This window comes from Hippocampus bargibanti, linkage group LG05 (assembly GCF_051943395.1).
Source record: "Hippocampus bargibanti isolate YZ-2025 linkage group LG05, ASM5194339v1, whole genome shotgun sequence".
In the NCBI taxonomy this organism is placed as follows: Eukaryota; Metazoa; Chordata; class Actinopteri; order Syngnathiformes; family Syngnathidae; genus Hippocampus; species Hippocampus bargibanti.
The window spans coordinates 1,795,001-1,814,824 of record NC_142738.1 but is presented as its reverse complement, the minus strand read 5'-3'; the positions used below and the strand labels follow the sequence as shown (position 1 = coordinate 1,814,824).

Here is a 19,824-nt window from a genome sequence, read left to right as displayed (position 1 = left end):
GGATTGGGGTGACAGACATCAATCGAATGCATATGCGGAAATGTCGCGGCTTGGAATTGAAGCGGATTTACTTGCGACAGGAGATGTCTTTTCGTCAAAGGATGCTACAGCTTTGTGTTTGCTTTCAATATTTATCTATTAGCTATCTATTAGTTATCTGCTAGCTAGCTAGCTAACGTTCTTTCTATTCGAGCTATTCCGGGTTGAGTGAACGCTGGTGCGTATTTCTCACGCTGAATATTCAGGAAGTCTTGTTTTCGAGTTGGTGATGAAGCCACACACAATGCATTTTGGGTACTTTGTTTTGTCTGAAAACTTCGTGTTGATCCGTGTTGATGGCGAAATTCGAAGGAAAACACGTCAATAACGCGATGGTGAATCGTTGTGTGTTGCACCAAGACTACTATTTGATACTAGTTGACACAAATTCCCAGCCGACAAATCAGCCCATTTCAAACGGAGGTTGGGCGCCATCTTGTGCATTTTCTGGTAGCTACATAGGAGTCCAGACGCCTCAAAATGATTGCAAACATTTATGCTTTCCTCTTCAGAACTGTTTCAATCATTTCAATTTTATTGGTGTTTTGAATTTCACTAAAAATGTCAGCCTGCGTGTTTTGGGTATTTTAAATGCTATGAAACGTTTTTCTGATGTCAGGAAACAAAAAGATGGTGTCGGTTGTCCTTTAATTGGAAATTTAAGTGTGAATGGTTTCTGTTCGTTGCCCAACAGTCATCTTGAGTAGACCTTTCTGAGGACGAGCATTTGAGAAGATGGATGGATGGATGGTTACCAGATTGCGTTTTTTGGTTAATGAAATGGTCTGCTCTCTCGTAGATGCCCAATAAAGTAAATAGACATATTGGGCCTTTTCACGAGGAACTCCGCCAGGTTCTCTTACACAGTCACGACTTGCCAAAAGAGCGCACAGGATGAAAGTGGGCCACCCTTCAGCTTTTGAGTGGAAGGTGTCAGCACCGTGGAGTTGATGGATTCTTCTCTACACTGCAGTGACTCACCAAGTGTTCGGCCAGGTTGCTCTGCAGTCGTTAATCCACAACTTCCGAATACTGTCTGACATCCCGCGATCGAACGGTGTGGACAGTTGGTGAAGCCTGGGATGTATAATTTGAAATGTTGTACTACAATAGAGATAAATCAAATGGCGGTTTTAATCCACAGGGCCAAACGGGGCTGTTTGGCCGCAATGGAAGAGAAGAGCCGCAAGGCTATTCGTGTGCCAAGTGAGGCTTGAGATCGTCATGAGTGAAAATTGTGTTAAAAAAAAATTATGGTGTTGCATGCTAAAGTCGTCACAGTTACAGACTTCTTAACACCGCATGTCTCAATCAGAGATGTCAACCAATACGTCTGCTTACAAACGCCTCTTCATAAGAAATGTTCAAGGTCCAAAATGCCTGAAAGGGAAGACCCTGCCTTTTGTTAAGTAATACATTTCAAGATATGAATGGTCAAAATACTGTTTAGGCTTCTCCTTGCCGTGCCAAGTTCCTTGAACTCAACATACAGTGCATATAGCTGCTCTTTGATTTGCTACTACCGAACATCTACAGTCTATAATAGATAGATAGGTAGATAGGGTAAGTAGATACGGTAGGTAGATATGATAGGTAGACATATACGGTAGATAGATAGATATGGTAGGTAGATAGATAGATACGGTAAATAGGTAGATAGGTAGGTGGATAGATATGGTAGATGGATAGATACGGTACATGGACAGATACGGCAGATGGGTAGATACGGCAGATAGGTAGATACGGTAGATGGGTAGATAGATACGGTAGATACAGTAGACGGATAGATAGATAGATAGATTGATAGATAGATAGATACGGTAGATTCGGTAGATAGATAGATTTGGTAGATAGATACGGTAGATATGGTAGATAGATACGGTAGACAGATTGATTGATTGGTTGGTTGATTGGTTGTTTGATGGATTGGTAGGTGGATGGTCGTAGAGCAAGTGGGCGGACGGACTCTATTCTATACAAACCTGCAAACACGTAGTCCTGTCTGAAAGCCTATGGTCTGTTCAATGAGTTGAGAGACATCAACAGTCATGCACCCAGCATGTTGCTGCCTCTAAATTTTTTTTTCATGCCTTGTAAAAGACCTCACTCATTCATGATCTCAACTGCAGTTAACTTGACCTCTCTCATTTTCTCTCTTTGAAAAAAAAACATGCGTATTTGACAGTATAGATGTCAATCCAAACGTATATGTAATTGAAAAACAGAAATAATTGACGTATACGTAATGGAAAAACATCCTAAAGTACATTCATGAAATATTTGTACTTAGTCACACTGCAGGCAGGCTCTGTGACACAAATGACTTTTAGCCTCATCACCCCCTACGGCCCGTTCGGCAAGCATGAAAGAAAGAAAGAAAGAACCCGCCGGCCACGTTGCATCCGGTGCCCAAGCGAGCTCAAGTGATCAATTAAATGCGCAACTTTTGACCGTCTGCGATGAGATCACGAGCACATGTGGATTTCCTTGTGCAATTGAAGCCATCCATGGCAAGGCATGTCAACGTCTGATTGGTTTCACGACCTTGAAATGACGGACAACCCGTTCCTATCACAATATGGCTGCCTTGCTAGCATAAATACTCCTATCGCGGCAGTGTAGCCGTCCGTCTGTTGTGCAAAGAAACATATTTGAGGCCAAAGCAATCCATTCCACAAATCCATCCAATTATTTTTTTTTCTCTGAAGAAATTACAGATGCTAATTTAAGACAGCCTACACATTTTAAATACGGTAGTACCTCTGCTTATGAAATAAATTGGTTCTGGATGAAATTTATCAACTAAAAAAAATGTGTAAATTGAGACGTGTTTTCCATGTAAATGCCCCAGTCCGTTCCAAGCGTGGCGTTTTGTCAAGAACTGATGCAAGGACATTTGCTTTTATCAGCATCAATGAATGTTCTTACTGTATTTACCTACCATATCTACCTATCTACCGACCGTATCAGCTTTTAACAATCCTTCGAAAATGTCCAAGCTAAACAACATCGTGAATGGTCACCTGACTGAACGCGTTTTATGGGTGATTCACATTTACATTACACTATCGGATGACTTTGTGGCCCAAGGGGTGAATGACAAGGACGCTGCATTGACGCACATCTATCTATCTACACATTAGACCACTGGTTCTTAACCTGGGTTCGATCGAACCCTTGAGGTTCAGTCAGTCGATCTCAGAGCCTCCGCCGACACACTTCTGTTAATTATGGAAACGGAACATTTCGTCCGGCCCCATAGGTCGTTTCGTTCGTTGTTATGTCCGTTTAGCAATCGGTAGAGCTCCGGACGAAACGGAGAAATACCACAGGAAATCATGGGGGAAGTATAGAGTCAGAAGCGTACCAAATCGGAAAAATGAATACCGAGAGAGAAGAAGAGAGGCCAGCTAGACTGCTGCTGCTTCCACCATTCACAACCAATGACCAGGCTAGCCAGTAGGTAGCAGTAATCAACGTGTGACAGTTGTAGTATGTTGTTTTTATATTTTATCCATACTAACTAGCTCTAAGGCTTAGAAAATTAGAAAGTAGAAAATTGTTTTATGGGGACGTGGGAACGGATTATTCTCATTTTAATTGTTTCCTATCGGAAATTAATTTTTGGAATACACACTTTTCGCCTTACACACTCTTTCTGGGAAGTAATTGAGTTTGTAAGCCAAGGTATCATCACTGTACTTTGAGGCTAATGTCTTCGAATAGCAATGCCAGAAGACAACGAAGCTAAAACCAGTCCTGCATGTACTTTTTAGGAATAATTTCTCATGGCTCGTTTTTCATTAATACTTTGTCCTACTACACGACTCTGTTTTAATGCACCAAAGACCACCAAGGGGGGTCTTTGATGCTGGAAGTCTGACATGGTTGAATGTAGTGCAGAGTGAGCTGTGGACAAAAGGGGCAACTGGCTGGACTGGATCTTCTATTCATAAAGAAAGAATGTGTATGATGAATGAGACAGAACAATATAGGCCATTAAGATGACATTTTCTGGGCTGGAATCCTTCGCCTTCATTGTCGCGTCTCATAGGCGATGGCAGAGGCTGCTTCCCTCCATCTTGCGCCTTCTCCAGCACTCAGCGGGTCTGCTTCAATTATGGTAGGGCGAACATTATCGCAGCGACTCCTTCTATTATTCTTCATTGCATCCCGCAGACACCCGAACGAAAAACAGATACGGGAGTTTTTCGGCAAGCTAAATTTTCCACGGCGAGCGGCCACGAGCCCCGAAAAGCAACGTGAGGCGTCATCACTCAGGAATCTACGAAATACTAAAAGGCCTGAGTTTTATGACAGCGCAAACAATCGCGACAGATGCATATTTTTTAAACGGGAGAGAATGACAGCAGTTGGCTGGAATGAGTCGTGTGATAAAAAGGGGGAAGATCGGCCACCTCGTGGCAGTGTAGCTGATTAGCGGTTAGCATGTCTGCCTCAACGATTTGGAGTTTCGAATGGCTTAGGATTTTCCCATGTGTGGTTCACGTTCTCCCAACGTGCAACATGCATGTTAGGCGAACAAAATACTTTAAATCAGGGCTCTCAAACTTTACGGATTTCAACCCAAGACCCGCGGGCCAGTTGTGGCCCTGCCACGTTACATTATGTGGCCCACTCAAGCAAATTCTTAGCATCGACTTCATGGTTACGGCAAAAATATCAATTATAAAGTAGCCCTTCTGATGCCGACCGAATTCCTCTTCACAACATAAGCACCCTTAAATGACAACCGACGCCTACGGATAAGTTTTGTCCATAATTTGTAAAATCACTTCAAATGACTTTGACGACCATCACAAAGGTAAATAAAACGACTTTATTATACCGTACAGTTTATTTCTTGTATTAAAATACCGTCGTCGGCCTCCATCGGTCATGGCTGACCATGAATGACTGTCCCGGTGGACAGTGTGCCTGGGCGGTGTATTATGGAGAGCAGGCTGTCGCCTATGCAGCTTGCTCCCCCTTTCCACCACGCTGACTGGACCAAAGGAACAGCTGAGCTGATACAATTTGATACCATTTCAGTATGGTCGCAGGAGCTGCCGGAAAGGTAGCGGAGTTCGCCACCAGACCGCCTTAGGTGCGCCATTACCGGATTGATTTCGGGTTTACTCCCATAGGAGCTGCCGGAAAGGTGGCGGATCTCGCCACCAGACCGCCTTAGAGGCTCCGGAGACTCGTGGATGGCGGGGTCGTCTTTACACCCGTGTAGGTTTATAAGACCTACACGACCAATGTACAGTACCTGGCAATCCCAGGCGGTCTCCCATCCAAGTACTAACCAGGCCCGCCCCTGATTAGCTTCCGAGATCAGACGAGATCGGGCGTTCTCAGGGTAGTATGGCAGTACTAAAATACCTGTATTCTGTATTAAAATACCATAGCACATTTATTATACATAAAATAAGGTATATTGTGTGTAGTTTTAAGGCTTATTTAGTTGAAAATTACGTTTTATGGGGACCTGGGAATGGATTATTCTCATTTTAATGGTTTCCTATGGGAAATTAATGTTTGGAATACACAATTTTCACCTTACACACTTTCTGGGAACCAATTAAGTTCATAAGCCAAGGTATCACTGTATTTATTTATTTTTGCATATAACCAACGGTCTCTTCACTTTCCTTGTCTTCCACCGCTGCTAGTAGTTTTAAAGGATGAGTCTGACGAGTCTTTTCTGAAGGCGCAGTCACCAAACACATGGCCTGCACTGCTCTCTGGAAGTGATCACAAGTGCAATCATCATGTTACAGCTAATTTCTTCGTAGTCTCCGCAGTGTTGTAAGTGATTAGGACAATGTGTATGAAAATATTTTCTGAAGTCAATTTCCCCGATGCATGCTCTTCCCTCCACTCTCAGTTACAGGATTCTGCTTTTAATAAGCATCGTGGAGCAAGGGACTGGACTGTTAGCGATTGTCGCGGTGACCACAACAAAGCCCAAACGAGGAAAAGGGGGGTTGAAGGGGAAAAGCGTAACCCCGTTGTCAATGTGGAGCTCAAAGATCCCCCCCGGCTTATGTCTGTTATCGGAAGCATCTGCTTGCATGCTTACCGCAACAGGCTGATAAGACGAAGCAGGACTCTCTAAGAACGCAGTACAGTGATACCTTAGCGAAAAGTGTGTATCCCAAAAAATAATTTCCCGTAGGAAGGCATTAAAATGAGAATAATCCGTTCCCAGGTCCCCATAAAACATAATTTTCTACTTTCTAATTTTCTAAGCCTTAAAAGTACACAAAATAGACCTTAGTTTATGTATAATAAATGTGCTATGGTATTATAATTAAAGAAATAAACTGCACTGTATAATAAAGTCGTTTATTTACCTATGTGTCAATAGCTTGATGGAATGGAGTGGCCAGTTTCATCAGCATTAAAGACTTGATGAGGAACGTAGCCTTCTTCTTTCACCATCGTGAGTAATGATCCCTTGTAGGTGCTTTCTCTGCGATAATTTTACCTAGTTCCTCATCAATTGTGTTCTGTTTAGCTGGGTTGATAGCTTTTTGCATCAAGTGTACAGATGGATTGTGCGGGTTATTTTCTGGACCTCTCTCTGTCGTCTGCATGTCTCTTTGATGTTTAACCCCCCCCCCCCCCCCCCCCGCTTCACTGCTGCATTCTTGACCAATCACGTGGCTTTAACCGAAGACTGGGGGCGGGGAATAGAGGACCAAAAAAAAGTTGGCTGCCAATTCCTTGTGAGGAGAACGGGCTCATTCGCGAACGACGTGTATCTTGAAAAATAGTTCGTATGCCAAGGTAAAATTTTCATAAATTTAACGTACATAAACCGATAAGATCGTAACCCAAGTGGTTCATAAACCGAGGTATCACTGTAACTCAAATAATAATAAATAATAATACATTTCATTTTTAAGCGCCTTTCAAAACTCTCAAGGTCACCTAACAGTCACCGTGAGATGTTTTTATGTGGACGAGCAGCGGCAGCCACACGCGCCAGCGTTCACTCAACCCGGAAGTAACTCAAATAGATAAAAAGCTAGCTAGCTCGCTCATACATAGCTGATTCTGATTCTGATCCATAAAAAGCTAGCGAATATATAGCTAATAGCTAGCCAGCTGGAGTCAGATAGATGCATAATAGCTAGCTAGACAGCTAATATATAAAATAATGTAAAGGCATAAAAGTAACATTCAATGCTGTAGCTTTTTTTTTTTAGCTAGGTGGGATTTTGCGCGGTCCTCTGCGTTTGACAAGCTTTGTTTGTATACCATTAAAAACAAAACAAATCTAATTTGGCATGGTTGTAAACAACACTTCTGACTATTATGGTTCACTTTTTTGAAGGCCGATTTTATGCTTGCAGAGACAACGCGAAATGAAAGGCGTCACAGTGAAAGTCATTTTTTTGTTTTTTTGCTAAAGTCAACACACCTAAGTGGCATCACTGTGGTAACCATTAACCAAACCCGCACACTGTGTGTGACTCAACTATTCTCAGGGCAAGTGACACCTTGATGGAAAAAGAAATAACAAAAATCAAGCCGGCATTTATAAAAGACATTCTCTGACAGGGAGAAATGTCATGATGAAGTGCGCTTTGACGCGAAGTGTTCATCACTTTTCGTTGGGCTCATAAAAAATTGTGAATTTCAGACAGAGTGTGTAAGGCGAAAAGTGTATATACCCAAAAATAATTTCCCATAGGAAACCATTAAAATGAGAATATTCCGTTCCCACGTCCCCATAAAACATAATTTTCTACCAAACAAGCCTTAAAACTACACAAAATATACCTTATTTTATGCATAATAAATGTGCTATGGTATTATAATTAAAGAAATAAACTATACTGTATAATAAAGTCGTTTAATTTACCTTTGTGGTGGTCGTTAATGGCTTGATGGAATGAAGTGGCCGCTTTCATCAGCATTAAACACTTGATGAGGAACGTAGCCTTCTTCTTTCACCATCTTGAGGAATGATCCCTTGTAGGTGCTTTCTCTGCGATAATTTTACCTAGTTCCTCATCAATTGTGTTCTGTTTAGCTGGGTTGATAACTTTTTGCATCAAGTGTACAGATGGCGTGTGCAGGTTATTTTCTGGACCCTGATTGATGGGATATTTTAACCTTGTAGTCGACACTCTGCTTTTGAACTATCAAAGTTGAAATAAGTCCAAATTTCACTGTTTTCTATCCATTTTCTCATTCTCTCTCTGTCGTCTGCCTGTCTCTTTCATTTTTAAACCACCTCCCCTCACTGCTGCGTTCTTCACCAATCACGTGGCTTTAACCGAAGACTCAGGGCAGGGAATAGAGGACAAAAATAGTCACCTGCCATTTTGTTGCTAGGTAAACGTGCTCGTTTGCGAACGACACATCACTCATTGTGGCGCTCCGTGTGAAAAATAGTTTGGATGGCAAGGTAAAATTTTCATAAATTTAACGTTCGCAAACCGAAAAGTTCGTAAACCAAGGGGTTCGTAAACTAAGGTATCACTATAGACTGCTTAGCAAAGTCACCGCCCTGGACCGGGCGGACATGCCAAGGCCCAGTTGGAGTCGTCAGACGACATGTCAAGTTCTGTGCCCAAATTGTCTTTGAACACCCCAAAGTCAGCGTCATTAAGAATTTGATGCATTTGAAACGTATAAACATGACAACAGTGATCCATTCTTCTGTTTTGTTTTCGTTTCAATGTGCTCAAGCATGCCCAGATTCACATATGATTGCTTCTGACGTGGAAACCGCAGCATCAATGTCGGGGGAAAACAAACACAAAATAAAACGTTGACTGTTGGATCTGCTTTCATATTTTGGCGACAAAATCTCATTGTTAAGTTAACAAATGGCTGAAATGATTTTCATCCGTTTTCAGGACAACAACTAATTTGACACTCATGAATGAAACCTTGGACGATCGCAAAAACTAAATTATTGTCATTTAACCGTGTACCGAGGATTTGTGCTGCCGTCTAACTCAAATAGATAGAACACTAGCTAGATAGCTAGCTAGCTCACAGATAGCTAATAGATAGACAGATAGACAGTTAGCTAACTAGCTAGATAGCCATATAGCTAATACATAGCTGGCTAGCTAGACTGATAGCAAATAGATAGCAAATGGATAAAAAAATAAAATGAGCCACTAACCTCAGAAGTATCCCGGCTGATCCGCCAATATCATTGCCTCGTGAAACCGGTGAGCTGAGGTCACCGTAGCATTGACACAGAATGTTCCCTATTCCAAGCCAGTGAAGTGTCACATCATTTCAAAGTTGCTTGGGTCAAATTCCCACACATTGTTGCCGTTTGAAATACATTAAATTGGAAACATGTGGCAGTCAAATATTTATGTATATATAAAATAAGTCCAAACAGAATCCTGATCAACATTCAAAAAAGGCTAGCCTCTGTTTTCCAGCAAACATTGCTTTTTTAAATGTATTTTTTTATGCGCCCATATTTTTTTATTTGACTGTGACTCATAGCGTGTGTGTTAACCAAGAATAAACAATATGCTTTTCATCCCTCACGTGGCCCAAAATTGTGACAAGTGAAGTGGCGTCAAACGATTTAAGTGTCCATCACATTGTGTGACATGCGGTTGAATGTGTTTCGCCCCTGGTATGCATCCGCATGAGCATGACCAACTGAACCGCGGCGCACTGAATTTTCATGAGTACACCTCAGCTCCAGATTACTGACTGGGATGGATCCACTGTGTACTCTGGCAAAGGGCTCTGAACTCAGTAATGACTGTAAATGGTTACTCTTCAAATGTATAAGTTATGGGAGGACACACTTGTGCTTTGTGCGTGTACACCCGCCCCCTTCGCCCTTCTCTCTGGAACATCTGTCAACCCCAACCTCAACAAAGGGTTCTGCATCATTCAGGCTGAATAGCACTCTTGGATCGCGGCAGCATTTATGTCTACCAGACTAGTTTATGTATTTATTTGTTTAGATCAATGGTTCTTAAACTGGGTTTGGTCAAACCCTAGAGGTCGGTCTCAGGGGTTCGGTGGATCCTCTGCGGCAGAGGTCCAGTGCATCCTCTGCCGCAGAGGTCCACACCTCAGTCTAGTCTGCAGTTAGTGGGCGCAGACTTTGAAAGAAGGGTTCGGTGAATGAACATATGAAACTGGGGGTTTCGGTGCTTCCAACAGGTTCAGAACCACTGTGTTATATGCGCCAATACCCATGTTATGAGATGTTGGTGCTATTTTATGACTTCTTTAGTTCAGATTTTGTGGTTGTTGTATCTAAGACAGTGGTTCTGAAACTGGGTTCGATCAAACTCTCGGGGTTCGGTGAATCGGACTCTGGGGTTCGGTGGATATTCCGCCGCAGAGGTTCACCCGTTAGTCTCGTCTGAAGTTCGTGGGAACAGTCATTGAAAGACGGGTTCCATGAATGAGCATATAAAACCGGTGGGGTTCAGTGCCTCCAACAAGATTCAGAACCACTTATTTAGATACTCCAATACCCATGTTATGAGATGTTGGTGGTATTTTATGACCTCATCAGTTCAGATTTTGCTGTCTACCTCTGTGGTTGTTTTATCTAAGAAGTGAGTTTTAGGTATACAAATTATTAAGTTGTCCTCGTTTGGATGTTTTGGCAAACTTTTGTTACAGTGTTGTAAATATGCAGGAGGCGTTAGCCCAGTAAAAGGGCATAGTTCAAAGTGCTGGCTGGTGCTGAATTATGCTGTGTCGGTCTGCCATCTGTTGGTCTTGAGCGAAATGTCACTCTTTAAACTCCCTTGGATGGTGAGGAGAGCTCCTTTTTTATTGCAATAGCAATCGTAAAGGCCGAATGTCTACACTGAATCGTAATCATGCAGCGTCATGCCAGTTGAAGAAATGTGGATTCAAAAAGGATTGAAGAGATCAGCAGAAACTCATCATAAGGGATCCTTGTATTTTGTGCCGTGTTGTGGTAGGGAGCCTAGAAATAGCAGTTAGCATGGTAGTCAGTCTTGGGGCCTCCGGGTGTGGGAGGACTATCGTTAGCCCCCAACTCCTCATCCCGAAGAGGGCCGGACCGTTACTGCAAACGAGGGTCGTTCTTCCAGCCATACAGAGACTCATCAGGCCCAATCGGAGTTGAGTCTATGCAGACCACCTCGCTCCTGGCTCGGGATGATGATGATCCGATCCGAGATGTTTCCTCGCTCGGGATTGAGCCAGAATTTGATTTTGCATTGTTTTACGCCGCGCCAACTGGATCATGGTCAACTGCAGCCGCGAACTGTCATTGGAGATCCAAAAAATCCAGAACAACCTCACTGTATTCTCGCATTCCTGAAATGGTTTGCATTTGCCACAAATTTACAGATGGGTTATGAGAAAATATGTGATGACCATTATTAATTGGTTTTGATTGCATGGTCAACTATAATGGTACCTCTACTTATAAACATCTCTGCATATAAAATGTTCAACTTAAAAATGCCACAACAGGAACATACTGCCTCTTGTTTTAATTAATTCCATAAGTACCCGGGGATGAACTAGGACACGCTGGAGAGACTGGCCTGGGAACAACTTGGGATCTGCCAAGAAGACCATGAAGAAGTGGCTGGGTAGAGGGAAGTCTGGGCTTCCCCGGACAAGTGACAGAAGATGGATGGATGGATTTCATAAGTAGTATATGGTATTGCTAGAATTGTCTCTGGGTTCTAGAATTTGTGGACTTCACACTAACCTAAGTGTCTTCAACGAAAAGGTTTCTTCAGTCGTCATCTGTACTTCTTGGAAGGTGTCGGACGTTTTGCTCATCACCCGAAGAGCTTTGTCAGCGAACTCTTCAGATGAAACGTCCGACGCCTTCAAAGAAGAACAGATGACAGCTGAAGAAACCTTTTCATCGACGGAACACTCCTGTACGACTGAGAGCGTACACAGACTAAGTGTCTTCATTTCATTTCCTTATTTCCATCTTTGCATCAATGCAACACATCAAGTCATGTGGCGATCCAGATCCTCTTTCATGTAGACCACAAAGGGCTGACCCGCCACCCTCCCATTTCCTGCAAGGGCCCTAACCATCTTCAGAAGAGTCCTAAAATCCATCACAGCTGACGGCCGCACAGGTCGCGACGTATGCGCCTCTCTTCCATTGTCTTTGAAGCATTGGCGAGCTTTAGCCGCAGTGATGATTATAACCTCGTCGTTAGGCTGCCGCGTCTGATGTTTGACGGGAAGAAGAGGACTTCTGCTTCACTGATTAGCCTAATTAGAAAAGTGCTTCGTGCTTCGTTCTACCACGCTGGTACCTCGTTTTTTTTTCCCCCGAAACTCTATCTTGCCACGAACGTGTCCGCACGCACGCACCGACTATCTTTTACGGGTCCTTCTTACGTCCCTGGCGAGGGCGCTTGGAGGCCAAGCTGTTGAGCCATCGCTTTGCCGGTGCGCAGTTATCATTTGCCGCCAAAACAAACAGAACGTTCCAAATGTCGCCATGGAAACTGACGTTCCGCACACCGCCGGGAATAAAAAAAGCCAAGTGGACCTGAGATACCGCTGTTTGCGCTCGTCTGTTTGTTGGCTAATATTGACACATTTGAACAATTGTAATCAAGTTTCCTGTTGTCGTAATTCCAAACCCTTGCACAAGCTATCAGATTCTCGAAACGTTGAGCCATTCCCCAAAGGCACCGTGCTGATTTCTAATAATAATAATAATAATAATAATAATAATAATCATACTCATTTATAAGTGCCTTTCAAAACTCTCAAGGTCACTTTACTGTCGCAGGATTTTTTTTTTTCTGTGAGTGAGCAGCGGCAGCGTTCACTCAACCCGGAAGTAACTCAAATAGATAGAAAGCTAGCTAGATAGCTAATAAATAGCTATCTATTTAGCGAATAGATAAACAGCTGGATAGCTGTAGATAGATAGATAGATAGATAGATAGATAGATAGATAGATACACAATAGAGGCAAAACTATATGTAAAATAGTGTTTATTCTTTAGAAAAAAAAACAACAAATGCATCAACATGAAAAGTGAACGTTAGCGTGTAATGTCACATTAGCAGCCTTTCAAAGACATGCATTTTTTGTTAGCTTTTTTTTTAAGGTTCTGGATGTCTCCCTTGAGAAGGCTCCCATTTCATTGCGATAGCATCAACTCTCGTGTTCCATTGCTCAGTTTTGCCAGATGCAACACAGAAGTGCGACTAAGGCTGAGCGTGTCATCAAACCAAAGCGTGGCTGCTGGTAGCGTTTCAACTCAGAAACTGTCAAAAATACTTAAAATCCCCTAAAGTCCTCCCCTCCGCCCCACCACTGACCTAAGCATCGGTATGTGTAGCATTAGCAATGTATTTGGTGTTGACAGCAAATCAGCTGAGGGAGGGTGAACTCTTAGAACCAGAACTCCGACACAAAGACGTAAACGTTGATGATGTTCTGACCCGAGTCACCCTGGACTGTCAAGTTGCGCATGGACAGTTTGAGTATCGTCGTCAACGGGCCAATCAGCGGCTTCACCTGCCGGACGACACCTCGAACACACAAAAACAAACGTCAAGGTTAAACATAGCAGTTTGAAAAACCTTCACCAAACAAAAAAAATCGAAAAACTATAGAACGGTGGTGGTTACGTTTAGGCCTTCAAAGAAGCTGGGTTATTGTTTATGGCGTGAAGAATTCTCGCTACTTGGCTTGGGAAGACTTGTGCAACGCCCATATCACGCCTTTCAAATGTCAACGACAAGTGTCGGCTGAGGAAGCCATCTTGATTTATTTTATTGTTCCCTGGAATGGAGTTTAGAGAGGGGGAGTATGTGCGGTCGAGACTGACGTGTTTTGGACCATCCGTGCTGAAAACGGAGCTTCTAGGCGAGGAGGAAAAGCAACGTGGGTGGCGTTGGGTGGTAACACGACCATAAAGATTCTCTCCCGTATCGAAATCGGGGATAGGGACGGAGCTCTGTTGCGAATTGTGAAGAACCCAAAAAGTTTGTTCCTGTGTTACTTTATATAATCAGAATCATTTTTATTGCCAAGTATTTAGAACACACAAGGAATTTGTCTCCGGTGGAACACGCTGCACTAGTATCATCATAAAAAATAATTGCAAAAAGACACTATAAGGTTATATATGGCTTACTGTATACCGTTAATGGCTTGGGGGAAGAAGCTGTTTAAATGTCTGCTGTAATAAAGAACTTCTTTTCTTTTGGGCTTGTCCACCATCTCACTACCTTCATGTCCTCTTTGACAGCATCCATAAACCTCCTCTTTGGTCTTCCTCTCGGTCTCCTGCCTGGCAGTTCAAGGCAAAGCATCCTTCTTCTGATATTGTCACTCTTTCTCCTCTGGACATGTCCAAACCATCTCAGTCTAGCCTCTCTGACTTTCTCTCCAAAGCCTCGAGTATGAGTTGTTCCTCTAATGTACTCATTCCTGATCCTATCCAAGCTGGTCACTCCCAAAGAAAACCTCAACATCTTCAGCTCTGCTACCTTCAGCCCTGCTTCCTGTCTTTTCTTCAGTGGCACTGTCTCCAGTCCAAACATCATGGCTGGTCTCACCACCGTTTCATACACTTTTCCTTTCAACCTAGCTGAAACCCTTCTATCACACATCACACCTTACATTTTTCTCCAGCCGTTCCAGCCTGCCTGGACACGCTTCTTCACCTATTTTCCACACTCTCCATTGCTCTGGACAGTTGACCCTAGTACTTAAAATCATCCACCTTCTTTATCTATTCTCCCTGTAGCATCACTCTTATACTTTGGTCCCTCTCATTCACACACCTATATTCCGTCTTGCTGCGACTGATCTTCATTCTTCTGAACATCAAAAACACTTTTATTTTAGCAAAAACGTATCGAAATAACAATTGAATATCATCTAGACTCTAGATATAGATGAGACATGTGAATCCATGTTGTACATCTTCATCGGACCACTTTCTTCTTTTGTCCGACATAATTAATATGGATAAAATACAAAACTGACGTACTAGAATGAGTAACACCAGCTGAAAATGGTGCGTCACAACAACATCCGTGACACTCTGACGAAGGCGGAAGTATACACCGGAACATGTCAGGTATTTGAACACCTACAATACACTGTCTGTAAGTAAAGAATCTGTTTTAAATTAGATATCAAGTAGACAGGATGAACTTAATACAACAATTACTAAAATGATGTCACACGTTGATTCCTGCTAGCTACTGGCTAGCCTGATCATTGGTTGTGAATGGGGGAAGCAGAAGCTGTCTAGCTGGCCTTTCTTCTTCTCTCTCTGTATTCATTTTTCTGATTTGGTACGCTTCTGACTCTATACTGCCCCCACGATTTCCTGTGGTATTTCCACATTTCGTGCTAAACGGACATAACGGAATAAACGACCTCTGGGGCCGGATGAAATGTTCCGTTTCCGTAATTAACAGAAGTGTGTCGGCGGAGGCTCTGCCGAACCCCTGAGATCGACTCACCGAATGCCAAGGGTTCGATCAACCCCAGGTTAAAAACCAGTGATCTCGAGGTTTTAATCGTTCTTAGGGTTGAGATCATATTTAGTTTCCAGGACTTATTTTCTTAACTTTAGAGTCTCGACCTAGCACACTGCCATAGGGTGTTCAACAGGGTTCATTTTTGGGGCCCTTGCTGTTTGCATTGCTTGTTACCACTCATTTAGTGCTCCTTGGTTCCATCTTAAGAGGCCATGGATTTTTTTTCACCCATAGCTAAGGATAGGTATCACAGTGGAAAAAACTGGGGTGGGGGTGCAATTACACAGAGATTACTGTATTACTGTACCACAGAACATCGTAATCTTATGCGACGGGTGCAGCATGACAGCAGAAGCCATCACACGCTTCTTCTCTTCCCCTCTTTTCTCTTCCCGAGGGGGTTTGGGGGCGGGCACCATCACTGTGGCCACTGGGCCAAATGAGTCCCATGTGTGTGTGACGGAGGGGAGCGGTACGTAGTCACGCGATACAGCTGCGGAGGCACTCCTCTTTGGATCCATCCTGAACTGGAAGGAGAGAGGCAACGCTAGCGGAACTGCTGTCTCGACCACTCTGTCATTTTTCCTTCGTTTTAGGAGGGCTTTGGGGCTTGGGGGGCGTAGTGTGAGGTTTCTGTGGGTACCGAAAAGGTTGCAGCAGATTCTCATGATAAGCAGTGTGAGGAGTGTGGAATGGGGCCAAAACCTACCAGGGTTGCCCCTGTGTTTTGTTGTTTTGGGATTACGTTGCTATGGTGACGATGGTGCGAGTGGAGAAGGACTGTGATTTTGTTGTTTCCAAAACGTCAGCACCATGAAAAAAAAAAAAACATCTACCAACAAATCGCAAAATTTAGATCCAGAGAATTATCGGCCATTTAACAGACAGATCATATGCAGTGTCTGAAACTCGTGACAAAAAGTTAGCGGACACCAGGGCAGACAACTCTGAAAAGTTGCCTGCCTCGCCATAAAGTTGCCTGCCCCGTTTTTCACAACTTGAAACACAATAAGACGACTAATCGCAAAAAAATGTTGCAAAGTATTAAGGATTGATTTATTAAGGATGTACATACGTCTGCTACAAGCCACGTGAACTTCTCTTTCCACGATGCTTTTAATGTACGTTCAATTTCTAAGCACCTTTCAAAACTCTCAAGTACACTTTACAGTCACGGGATAATATACGTTTACGTTTTGTGGTGTCATAAATTTTGTTAGCTTCTTTTCAATCTTTCTTCTGGGGATGAGGTTCTGTGCATCTACTTTGGTAAATGATGTGCAAATGCACGACCTTATAACACTCGGGAAAGACGGGAAGCAGGAAGAAGGCTTCTGATTGGCTGCCATGCCGAGTATGCAAATTGCCAAACTGAAGATTGAAAGAAGGGTTCCATGAAGGGTTCCATGAATGAGAAGATTTCGAATCGGAATACTTTATTCTGATTTCGAAATCTTCATTCGGAAAAGTTGCACGCCCCGGGCATCCGGGCAGACGTTATTTCAGACACTGTCATATGATAATTGCAATGAGTCTGAAGTCTCATTTTAGCAGTCAAGCTACCAAAGCAATGTCAAGCTCATTTTAGCGGGCCCTTTGGGGATCGGCTAGTACAACAGTCGCTACTTGTACAAGGGGACACTGGAAGGTCAGGTTATCCAAACACGACCACTCCAAAGACGAGGCGGGGTTTTCTTTATTTCATGTTATTTTTTTGAAAAAACTGCCGTATGTGGTGTGATATTTTCAGCTCAATTGCACGTGAGTCAGAGTTACAGATCTCTCAAATGGTCCATGTGTCACTTTTGGACAGCATTGCTCACTTGGGAGTGACGTCATTTCAAACGTAGACGAATGGGAAATCGCTTGCTTCTTTTCTTGGCAGAAAGCGGGCCGCGGCAGCTGAGATGATACAGCACGCGTCGTTATGTTTGACCGCAACTTTTGTACCACTGGAAGTGACCGTTGGAAAAGTAAAGACCCTTAAAGTCAAGAGCAAAAAATAGACTCAAGGTGATGATGAGGTGAAAATTTGACTTCTCTGCATGGTTCAGTACCTCGTATCGTCATGTCCTGAAACCAGGGGGAAGCCATTACGTTAACCACGTTCGACCGGTCGATCGCCGACTGCTCCCATGTCGCTCACGAGGGCGGTATATCGTCCTAATCATCCCATCAGTTACACTTTTTGCAGAAAGTTAAAATAATACTCAACAGTCGCCATTTGCAAGTTGCAATTAACTCATTGAAAGGAATTTCCCATAGGAAACCATTAAAATGAGAATAATCCGTTCCCATGTCCCCATAAAACATAATTTCATACTAAATCAGCCCTAAAACTACACAAATATACCTTATTTTATCTATAATAAATGTGCTATGGTATTATAATTAAAGAAATAAACACTACTTTATAATAAAGTCGTTTTATTTACCTTTGTGATGGTCGTTAATGGCTTGATGGAATGGAGTGGCTGGTTTCATCAGCATTAAACACTTGATGAGGAACGTAACCTTCGTCTTTCACCATCTTGAGGAATGATCCCTTGTAGGTGCTTTCTCTGCGATAATTTTATCTAGTTCCTCATCAATTGTGTTCTGATTAGCTGGGTTGATAGCTGTTTGCATCAAGTGTCCAGATGGCTTGTGCGGGTTATTTGTGGCGCCTGATGGATGGGAATTTTAACCTTGCAGTCTACACTCTGCCTTTGAACTATCAAAGGTGAAACGAGTCCGAATTTCACTGTTTTCTATCCATTTTCTCACTCTCTCTCTGTCATCTGCCTGTCTCTTTAATGTTTAACCCACCCACACCCCCCCTCACTCATTGTGGCAGCTCTGTGTGAATCCCGAAAAATAGTTCATATGCCAAGGTAAAATTTTCATGAATTTAACGTTCGTAAACCGAAAAGGTTCGTAAGCCGAGGGGTTCGTAAACCGAGGTATCACTGTACAGGGAAAAATGCTCCTGATAAATGACTCCCGCTGTTAGCGATACATCCCGACAACGACAACATTGCACGTATCTTCTTTGCTATCGCTTTATCTATGCGCTGAAGTCAAGCGACCACCCAAGAGAGACCTCGTCTTGTCATCCAGGGCCGTCCTGATGGGAGGATCGGGCCCACTGCTAATCTCGATTTAGCCCGCCGGGTTCTTCCTTAAGAGCTTAGCGCTCTCTGGCGGGCCGGCCGATTCCTTGTCATGAATCATATCGAAATGACGAGTTAGGAGGGGTGGGGGGGGGTTAAGTTAGCACATCTTATCTCCATGGCCGTTCTCCACTCTTCATCAGAGCGACCGCAAGTCTGCGCCGCAATTTCCAGCCTCTCTGAAGTAGTCACGTCTCACACAGGAGGTTCACATTCCAACGGACGCCGCAGACTACCTTGCACTGTCCGCTTCCCCCTTTTGCTTCACCTTTCTTTTATCCGGCGGAACAGCGTGGACGACGGCGTTCCGTTTTTTTTTTTTTTTTTAGCCGAGCTTACGAAACCGCACTTGTACGTTCCCACTTGCCTTGCAAAAATGACGGGAATTTTACTGCGGCTTGATAAATCTGCAGTTCTTTTTTTACCACTAAGGACAAATGTTGCATTGTCTCTTTTCAAATACATGATACCTTGGCTTACGAACATGATTTGGTTCCCAGAAAGTGTGTGTAAGGTGAAAAGGGTGTATTCCAAACATTAATTTCCCATAGGAAACCATTAAAATGAGAATAATCCGTTCCCAGGTCCCCATAAAACATAATTGTCCTACTACATAAGCCTTAAAACTACTCCAAATATACCTTGTTTTATGTAAAATAAATGTGCTATGGTAGTATAATTAAAGAAATAAACTGTACTGTATAATAAAGTCATTTTAGTTACCTTTGTGATGGTCGTTAATGGCTTGATGGAATGGATAGCTTTTTGCATAAAGTGTCTCAAGGAGCTCTGGGTTATACATTTTAGACGTGATATTGCAACAGCAACAGATGCAGGCAGACACACTAGAAACTTCATTAATAGCTGGTTCCCTTGCTTGTATGTTCTCTTCAAATTGTTCAGATGGCTTGAGCGGGTTATTTGTGGAGCCTGATTGATGGGATATTTTTTTAACCTTGCCGTCTACACTCTGCCTTTTAACTATCAATAAAGTTGAAACGAGTCCAATTTTCACTGTGTTTTCTATCCATTTCCTCACCATTTCACTTTTGTTTTTTTGTTTCAAGCTCTGTCGTCTCCCTTTCTTATGTGTATGTGTGTGTGTTTCTGTACCCCCCCACCCCCGCTCACTGCTGCGTGTGTC

At 43.0% G+C, this 19,824-nt stretch overlaps 1 protein-coding gene and 1 pseudogene across 1 annotated transcript in view; both read right to left on the bottom strand.

Annotated features, from left to right (window-relative positions):
* Positions 1-5,299: 5,299 nt before the first annotated feature.
* Positions 5,300-5,418, bottom strand: LOC148897423 (5S ribosomal RNA; annotated as a pseudogene).
* Positions 5,419-13,000: 7,582 nt separating this feature from the next.
* The window catches only part of fbln1 (fibulin 1), a 40,709-nt gene continuing 33,885 nt past the window's right edge, over positions 13,001-19,824 (bottom strand). The window contains exon 17 of the mRNA XM_088996520.1: positions 13,001-13,560. Coding sequence (XP_088852646.1) covers positions 13,421-13,560 — 140 coding nt within the window. The 3' untranslated portion in view covers positions 13,001-13,420. The remainder of the gene's footprint in view (positions 13,561-19,824) is intronic.